Consider the following 9,915-nt stretch of genomic DNA (forward strand, 5'->3'; position numbering starts at 1 on the left):
GATTTGCCGCCTACGCTGATTGGCCCCCAACCCTCATTGAATCCCCGACCATATTCGTTGACCACCCTTCCGACCGACAATCCTTGGAGGTGGCGGCCAGATGTGTGCGGGGGTCTGTGGCCGTGCGAGCGAGTACATCGAGTGACCTTCAAGGTGCGTTGCACCAACCACTCGCATCACGTGATGGTCCTAGGTTACACATGTAGGATTTGACTGGCTAACACTGGTGTGGCTTACGCTCTGCCGGGAGGAGTTACTCGGGGTGCAGAGTAACTTGGAACAGGCGACCAGGGAAAGCGCCCAGCAGAGGGAGGAGTTCTACGACTGCCTTCTCCACTGCCGGGAAGATCTTCATGCGGTGCGAAAAGAACTCGAGCGGCTAACCAAGGAGAGCGACGAGCGACGAGTGGCATTCTACGACCAACTCAGCCGAGCTTTTCCCCCTTTTGACTCGTTGCTTCGGTCCGATGGTGTCCAAGTTTGTCTGACCCCTGGGAACACCGTGACCGGTCATATCGAGTGGTTTCTAGGAGCCTCCGAGGAGGAAGGTGGCCTCGAGCAGAGGATTCGCGAGACCGTCAGAGACCATCTTTTCGAGGTTGGAGTCTCCGACGCCTACCTGGCCCTTGCCTGTGTCTGCGACCACTTCCCTTACCTGGACCTCTTGTTGGCAGTCAGCGTCGGTTTCGAGGGCACTCGGATGATCGCGAGGGAACTCGGCGTCTGGGTTGATTCCTTTTTGTATGTCGTTCGTTCCTGTCTATGGACCATCCAGTTTGACCCTCTCAGGGGTATTTTTGGGTTCTAGGAGGAATGTCGTAGGTTTGTCTAGTTCCAGCCCCCGGGCTTTGTAATGACAGGCATTGGCCTTTATGTGGGTCTTCTCCGTGTTTGGATGATGAATAGCCTCCGGAGTGCTTGTGTCGCTTAGGGAGGATCGCATCAAGCCGCTCGCGAGCAACATTCCTGGTGCTGAGGGAGACCCTTAGCACGAGGAGTCTTTTGGTGGCAACCAGCGCTCGACCCGATTTAAGACTTACGGCCTTGTGGTCATTAACCCTCGTGCGCCTTTACCCTGTCATCGTGCGAGCGGGTTAGCTTGGGATCTCGTCCCATCAACACGAACGAGCGGGCTAAACAAATCTTGGAATTTGGCAGGAGATCGCGTTTGTCCATGGAGTCCTGCAATATAAAGAGTTCGATTACTTGGATTTGGAAAAACTTACAAGTCATGTCCACGCTCTCCTGGAAGGTCCTGCAAAATAGACAAACATGCTTGTCTCCGAGCAGCCTTATACACAGAGCTGGCGCTCCACGAGCTGTTTGATCGGCGGTCGACCACCTCGGCAAACCCGAACGCGTGAGGCCAGGAAACTGGAGGTCGCTAGTGACATGTGAACAGTTTCGCGCGTGGTGGTCACGGCCATGCCTGAGGTTAGGAATTTAGGACTGCCTGGGGTTTTAGAGAACGGTCTCACGACGTCCAGTCCCCAGACAGCGAAAAGCTGAGAGAGTGGTATGGTTTGCAGTGCCCGGGCTGGTAGGTTGGTATTCCGGTCATGGTGCTGGCACGACTCGCACCTTTTCACCTATTTGCAAGCATCCTGGAGGGCGGTGGGAGGTGGGAGTTTCGGCCTCCACGTCTGCCTCCGAGGATGTTAGGGAGTGCTGTGCTCCCCCATCTTGAGCGATGTATTTTAGTAAAGGGTCGTTGCTTACTTGGTGGTCGAGGCGTCCCTCTACCAAGGATGATTCTAACGGTTAGCCCGTGTGACCTTTTCTGCTGACACATCGTCGTCAGGGGTTGCTTGATTCTGAAGGTAGTTCAAGATTTGATCCATCCAGGTTGTACTTGAATCGAGCAGGGTGACCACATGACGGCCACTCGAGGTCGACGACACCGAGGGAGGCGTTGCCTCCAAAGGTGTTGCCTCTGGTGTTTTGTTTCCAAGCGTAGTATCCCTTCCCGTCGGCCCAAGACTGCAGTGGGTGGCCGTGTGAGTCTTTTTCTCAAAGACTTCGACCGGGACAGGTTCACAAGAAGAGGCTAGACGGGCCAGCCCATCGTCCAGGAAACAAATCCTTGCGAGGGACGTGTGTGACTTCCCGGCCGGTGGAGCGTTGCTCTAGCTTTCTCACTTCGTAGAGGTATGTCGCTATTGTTCGGTCCGAGTACTGAAAACCCCTTAGCAACGGGGTTACACCTAGTAGCGAGTCCCTCATTGCTAGTAGGTGTTTTTCCCCGCGCGGGTGATGCTCGTGTTTCGGTTATGAGGCTCTCATACTCTGCTTCGTATTTAATAACTAGAAAAAAAAGAACTGAACCATGTACCTGACGATGCATGGTCCTGTGGTCGCTCCTTCCTGGTCGGAGGAAAGCATGCCTCGCTTTAGCGACTAGTACCGCATCCGTGGCCCTTTGAAATCCTGCAAGGTAGAACAAGGATTCCCCCTTCTGATCGAAGGGTGGTCAGCATCGGGAAGGGAGAGGGTTACCTTTCTAAGATTCTGGTAAGTTGCCTTCCTTACTAGTACTCAACGGGGAGTGGTCGTTACTCATGCAGAAAGTTCGAGGTGCAGACCCTTCTGTTTGTCCTTGGGTTGAACTTGCTCGGAGAAGCGACACACGCGATTAGTTCTCCAATACTCTTTTGACGAATTGAATCATACCTGCCCGATGGTTTCAGTTCACATCATGGGGCTGGGGGGTAGCAGTCCCGGTGCGGTGAGCAATCCTCCTGGTGGGGTTTCCATCGAAGAAGCCCGTTCCCCCAGAGCTTACGGTCCATAAGCTCTCCTTGGTGCCAGGAGCATGGATGCCTCTGCTGCCTCCCGTTGCCTCACGAAGCCTTCGGATCCTGATCCGATGTCCTGAGTTTGGGACATATCAGCTCCATCTGGGTTATACCCAATGAACAACACCTTACAGCAACTTGGATCCCGAACTCAGAAACGCGCCCCCTACCTGGCGCGCCAAACGTCGAGGGTAAATCCCTGACAGTGATTCCGGGGTGTATCGGACGGCGGGTGCATGATCTTTGTACGTGGAGTGCCTACTGAATTTGTTTGTGTATGTGCAACTCAAGAACATCGAGAATTATCCAGGTTCAGGCCGCCCTTAAGGTAATAGACCTACATCATATGTATTCTTTTCTTGTGGTCTAAGTTGGTTACAGATGGTGTTCTTGCTAAGCCTTCTTCTTGGCCTCTTTCGCCTCTAGGCCCATTCATTTACAAGCTCGGTACTCCTCCCTTTATATATCAGAGGGAGAGAAGAGTTACACTTGAGTCACGACATAGACCTAGGCCTAGCTAGAGTTTCCCACCTAGGCCCATCATTACTAAGAGGAGACGTATCCCATTTGCTCTATGGCGCTACAGAGCCTGTCCCATCGCTCCACTGCCTGTGTTATCACGATCGCCTAGACTGCCCTGTCCCATCCCCACGCGTCGCCTGCACACCTGCAAAAGGCCTCCTGACACGCTTGTCAGGCCGTCCCATAGCATTTAGTGCTACGGGACCGGACACGGCAGCTCTGCGTCGACCATGCCTTGGTCGGCCAGAAAGAGGACATGGTGAAGGGAAATACTCAAGTGAAAAAGTATTTATTGTGATTAGACTGTTTAGACACATACCTGCCCCGCGACCAGAGGAGACTGGTCGCGGAGCTTGGTCGAAGAGCCTGGTTGCACGGTCATTGGCTGGTCGTGCGGTCGCTGGCTGGTCGCGCGGGGTGACCACGGTTCCCGACAAACATGGCATACAACACCTGCTGATATCTTACTGGCATGGGTCCACCCGCGAGTGGACCCCACTATTCTTTACACCAACAGTGGTCAATAACTCGATCTGGTCAAGGGGCATGGTCGATGAGTTTTGAGTTATACTATGAAGGCTTAACTCCTGTCTTGAGCTTTGACCTTTGGATTCCTATCCTGTTTAATGTTTTAGCCAATATGAGGTTAAGCGAGCTACCTCCATCGACCATGGTCCTATGGACTTTGATGTTGAGGATAGTAGGCTTTGGACCACAACCAGATATCGGCCCAGGTGTGGAACTGCGCCTGGGTGGTCAGCTTGGTCGATGGTGATCGAGACTTCCGACCACCTAAGGTATTAGAGAGGTCTAGTTAGAGCTAGGTTGACTTCCCTTTCAACCGCCTTGTACTGCATCTTGGAATCGTATGACGTGGATCCTCTGAAGATGTGTGCCAAGCTCTGGTTGGTCCCGCAAAATTCAGGCTCATCGTCTTTGGCATATAGCTTGGTTTATTTGCTATGGTACTCAGCAATAGCAGCATTAAGCTTGTCATCGAGCTTCTTTTTTATGATGTGACATTTGTCAAAGTTGTGATGGTTGGTCCGATGGACAAGACACCTTTTTTCGCCTCCACGGCTCAGGCCCTTATTATCACCGGTGTTATGCTACTTGCTCCTACCGATCACAGCCACGTCATGTTCGGACCCTTACACTTGTCACCAGGTTTATTTTTCTTCCCATCATTCTTTGAGGACTCGGGCTTATCCTTGCCAGACTAAGGATTTTTTGGGAATGTGCTTGGGCTTTAGCATGCTTTTTGTACTTGTCGGCCATCTTGAGGAGTTCTTTCAGTGTATTGATCTTCTGGGTAGCAAGCTTCCTAACCAATTCTTTGTCCTTGACACCTTGCTTGAATGCGATGATGACCGAGCTATCGGAGATGTCCGGGATTGTATTGTGCCTATCTCTGAATCTGCGAATGAAGTCCTGAAGGGACTCGTCCTTACCTTGGTTCAGCTGATGGAGATCGTCTTCCGTTCCTGAGCACTCGAACGTTCCCTAAAAATTGTCGATGAACTGAGCCTTCAGCTCAACCCACGATCGGATCAAGTTGGGCGGTAGGTTCAACAGCCAGGACCTTGCAGGTCCATCGACAGCAATTAGTAGTTAATTGGCCAATACCTTATTTTTGCCACCGTTCACTCGAATAACAGTGGTGTAGATCCATAACCACTCATTGGGGTTGAAGTTCCCATCGTACTTCTGGATCAGACCCGCCTTGAACTTCTTAGGCCATCATGTTGACCAGAGCTTGGGTGCGAAGGCTTCACAACCTCCATTGAATTCTTCAGGAGGAGATAGAGGAGGACTGTTATGCATGTTCCTTTGAACAGGGGAGTCACGTTGTCCGTCTCATCCTGAAGGTTTGCAATCGTTAGAACGACGGTCGTCATCGTGACATTCCTCATGACGGTTGTCTATTACTGTCCGTAGGTTGTGCTTATCATGAGGGATACAGTTCCTTTGGTCTTCCTAGTTGGTTATAGTCTGGCCCGTAGGACTGCACTCAAGCTCGACCACCCAAGCTTCCTGTTCTGGATCCTCGATCCGGGGATGTCCGCGTCTGTGACTCCTCGAACAAACGACTTGCTAGCTGGGTGCCTAGAGCCGCTGTGGTTATTCACTCGAGCTGCCTGGGTCTAAGCCGCATCAAGCAGAGTCTTGAGTTGATTGACCATCGGGGTTAGGGGGTTCGTCGGATCCAACTTGGGGAAGAACCTCATAATCATATGAGCACTATGGACGTCATCTTCTAGGGTACTGAAAACACCACTGCCATACTTAGGTGTGGTCGAGACAATGTTGCTCCACATTCGCTATGTTGAGAGAGTTCATTCCTCGATCTTGGAATCATTACGGGTGGGGGCACCACCTGCATAGCACACGTTCCCAGGCCAAGTCGACATAGAATATTATAGTTTCTTAATTCTCCTCCGTCCATTGATGATGGGTGGTATCGGGGGCCTATGGAGTCCCAGCTGTTGCTGCGGGGTTCTCGGGGATTTTTTTACCATCATTCATCATGGTGTCAAGATCCTCCACATTTTGCTCAACAGGTGTGCCATCGGCGCCGGCCATAAACATGAATCGATATGTTTGGCTACTCTGGCTGTCGAGGGAGACGTCATTGCCACTTTCCTGACTTTGGCCATCGCTATTGGTGTCCATGAACTGAAGAACGTTAGGTTCCTTGGAATCCCACTCGAGGTGTCACACTTTGCGATATGTGTCCAATGGGTTGGACTCGATGATACCGGTGTGAATTAGTTCACCTTGATGGTTCCAGCGGTATGCCATTGTTCCGAAGGTGATCTTTGAACCAGAATGAGGTGATGCAAAGATGATCGTCGTCGACTCAAAGTGGTCGTAGAAGCCATATCGGAGAATCCAACATGAACGCGCACTTGAGACATGATCGATCCTAAAAAACAGATGAAGGTCCCTACCTGGTGCACCAACTATCAAAGATTAGTTTCTGACAATGTGTTTGTAATTGAACTGTAGTCACGAGATTAGGGATCAAGCAGAAAACAAGACACGTGATGTATACAGATTCGATCCCCTGGAGATGAGTAATACCCTACATCCTGTGTGGATGATGCTGTATAAAGATTGTCTCGAGTACAAGTTGGCTAAACCTATTATAATAGAGTAGATCGGATCTAAACTAATCTGATGTTGAAGTCACCGAGTATCTCCAAAACTAGGGTCTTGATACTTTGCGTTGAGTTGTGTAGTCGTTGATCTGTCTTGTGTTCCTCAGGGGTAAGGGTCCCCGCCTTATAAAAGGGTCTTGGCGCCACCTAGCGCCACCTTAGTTCTAGCCGTAGTCGATAAGGAGTCATTCATCTTATCGGTCAAAGCAAGACAGTCGAATCTAGTTTAGATACTTGTCGTACTCAAATCGGTTAACCCAATCGAGACCTTACTAGTATAGATTTTTATGATCTCCGAGTATATCAGGTCCCGCAGATCCAGATCCACAATATCCAGAGGTATCCATCAGATATATGATATACCATATACATACATACATACATACACACATATGTGTGTGTGTTATAGTTAAATATTCACACCAACCATATTCCTGTCAGGAGTAAGCGAAACTATATTAAGCAGTTCGATTTTGCAGCAAGGCCTGTTTGGAATAAAAGAAATTTGAAGAGACAGTTCAATACTTGCAGCAATTTCAAATATGGAATCAGGGTCCGAGAAGTGAGAACCATTGAAGCTACTGTTTTGAACGATGCAGCTGCAGGCTGTGAGCTGATAGAGATGGCCCAATAAGCTTGCCCATCAGGCCATGACGCCCATATCTTACGCTTAAGCTTCTCTTCCCTTTCCAAAAAAAAAGCCTCTCCTCTCTTCCCTATAAAAAAATTCTATGATTTATCGTTAAATAATTTATTATATTTTTTATCTATTATAGTTGTGTCGATAATATATAAATTTAGATTTTACGTGTTCTCTATATTAGGGATTAACCGATTATTAGATGGTATGACATAGATTTATAAAAAAACCCTTTAATTCCCTCCCCTCCTATCCCCTTATCCACTCAACACTCCGCACCTGGCCACCCCGAAGCGAAATGGCAGCGGCATCCCACTGAACCCTTCCCGTCGTCGACGCCTCCTCGACCCTCTCCTGCTCGCTCACGCCGGCGCAATGGCCACGACCGTAGCCTCCTCCGCGTTCCTCTCCTCCGCCTTCGCCCCGCTCCCCCGCCACAGCCGCCTGGCCAGGCACGCGCCGCGCCGCGCCGCCGTGGCCGGCTTGTCCGTGCGGTGCGAGCAGAGCGACAAGCAGAAGAGGCAGCCGCTCTCCGCGCTCGTGCCCCGCGAGGAGCGCTTCATGTTCGAGGGCGACGAGCTCTGCGGCCCCGTACGGTCTTTCCTCTCCTGAAACATTAGGCGTCGTTCTGCTGCTTGCACGCAGCCCCTGAAATCCTATCGTAGTGCTATAAGGCTGTTGCAATGGGCACTGTACATCTCAATTTTTTCAGTTTCATCGATTGGTTCGGTCTCCTTAGTCCATTTCAGTCAGTTCCTTTACTTGCATGAATAAACAAGTTTAAATGTTATTGCTTACATACTATATATCACATACTGTCACGTCCAAAGTTATCTACGGGCTGCTATATGGTAAAAGAGGATTCAATTCAAATGAACTTAGCAAAAAGAGGGAGTCACTTGATGGAATTGAAGTAATAGATGTTGCATGAGAAATTAGGAAGGAAAGGAAGCCTTGGTGAAAATTCTTACTACATGTTATGCAATCGTTGATTACCTCGAAATATTTAGCTATGATTCGTCACCAGCTTGTTCATTTCTAGTGCTGTTTAGAATCATTTAGTAACGACACAATGTGAACAGTTCTTTGGTAACATGTGCTGTTCTCGCTTCTTTTGAATTACCTTTGTTGTACATCAATCTTGATTGGCAATTTAATTTGTGCAGGACATATGGAATACAACATGGTATCCTAAGGCTGCAGATCATGTAACTACTGAAAAGACATGGTACGTTGTTGACGCAACGGACAAGATTCTAGGCAGGCTAGCATCCACCATTGCAGTACATATCAGAGGAAAGAATGAGCCCACATACACTCCAAGTGTGGACATGGGTGCTTTTGTTATTGTGGTATGCATGTTTTTCCTCCAGAATAGCTATAGTATTATCATGCACAGTAGGTACTCTACTCCCCTCAGGTTCCTTAAAGAAAAATAGAGGAAGGTCCATAACATTAGGAGCAGAGACAAAGAAGCACCACAAGTCATCTTGAAACTGATATTGTGTTTTATGTTAATGTGGTTCTTTTGACACTGCTGTATCTCTGAAGACTCATTACCACACAGATATGTGCATTCGTGTCCTACCATGCTGAAAGTTATGAACACTTTTTATGTTTGAATAGGTTAATGCTGAGAAGGTTGCTGTTTCTGGTAAAAAGCGGTCACAGAAGCTCTACAGGAGGCACTCTGGACGGCCTGGAGGAATGAAAGTAGAAACATTTGACCAGCTTCAGAAAAGGATTCCAGAAAGAATCATTGAACATGCAGTGCGTGGCATGCTTCCCAAGGGCAGGGTAAGACATCATCTTGTAGCACTTCTTAACTAGCTTATTGCATCAGGTGTACATATACATAGCTTAATGCATATAAAAAAAAATGAAAATGACGACCAATTTTCAGTTTGACCTTTGTTTTCAAAATCTAAAGTATTATGTTCATCTTGGTATTAATTAGCATCTCTGCGGAGTGATTTGTTTGAACTTTGATGGTTAATCCTGAGGTACATCAAACCATAGCCTTGTTCATGCTTCAGCATATGCAGGACCTTCAGCATGCATCCCATGACTAAAATTCAAGGGAATACTGTTGTTGAACAACAGTCACAAATCCGGACCAATTTATCTGATTCGATCTTGTCAAGTAGTTTTTCCTTGCGTTTGATGTGTAACTTTACAGATGCCCTGTCCATGCTGACTGTATGGTGTGTTGCATGTGCTTCAAAATATATGCTTTTAGATTTGATTGATTGGATGGCATGGCTAACAAAGCACCAGATGCGTTCTCTGAAACTTCTATTTTGGCTAGAAAGTATTTTGTCATCTGAAGCATTCTACTCTGGCCACTTTGTTCTTCATGTTGGTGGCACGTTTAGTTGAACTCATATTGCGTATACTATATACTTATTCTATTTATTCTGCTTACCATTTTGAACATTTTGCAGCTGGGAAGAAGGCTGTTTACCCACCTCAAGGTTTACAAAGGAACGGAACATCCGCACGAGGCTCAAAAGCCTGTTCCACTGCCTATCAGGGATAAAAGAATACAGAAGACTGACTAGAGAATCCATGTCGACTGAAAAAGATGCAGCAATGAATTCCTCTTCTCAAGGTTTTGCCCAGTGTTTGGAATGCTATCCTAATTCACGCGTCTGCCAGATTGAGTCTAAATTTTTTTGTAATTTGATTTTCCTCCCAAAGATTAAAAATCTTCCGTTCATATTTCTACCCGATGACTAGTCATGTAATATACTAATCTGGTACGGTTTAAATCATCCCAAAATTTCTGTTTGTTCAA

General features: G+C 48.1%; 1 protein-coding gene across 1 annotated transcript; it reads left to right on the top strand.

The window, feature by feature from the left end:
* The first annotated feature begins 7,360 nt into the window (after positions 1 to 7,360).
* Positions 7,361 to 9,915, top strand: LOC133908739 (large ribosomal subunit protein uL13c-like). The gene is made up of 4 exons (XM_062350880.1): positions 7,361 to 7,709; positions 8,285 to 8,470; positions 8,745 to 8,915; positions 9,563 to 9,915. Exons 1-4 carry the CDS (start codon positions 7,494 to 7,496, stop codon positions 9,677 to 9,679), a joined length of 690 nt encoding a protein of 229 aa, XP_062206864.1. The 5' UTR covers positions 7,361 to 7,493; the 3' UTR covers positions 9,680 to 9,915.

Source organism: Phragmites australis, chromosome 2 (assembly GCF_958298935.1).
Source record: "Phragmites australis chromosome 2, lpPhrAust1.1, whole genome shotgun sequence".
NCBI classification, from domain to species: Eukaryota; Viridiplantae; Streptophyta; class Magnoliopsida; order Poales; family Poaceae; genus Phragmites; species Phragmites australis.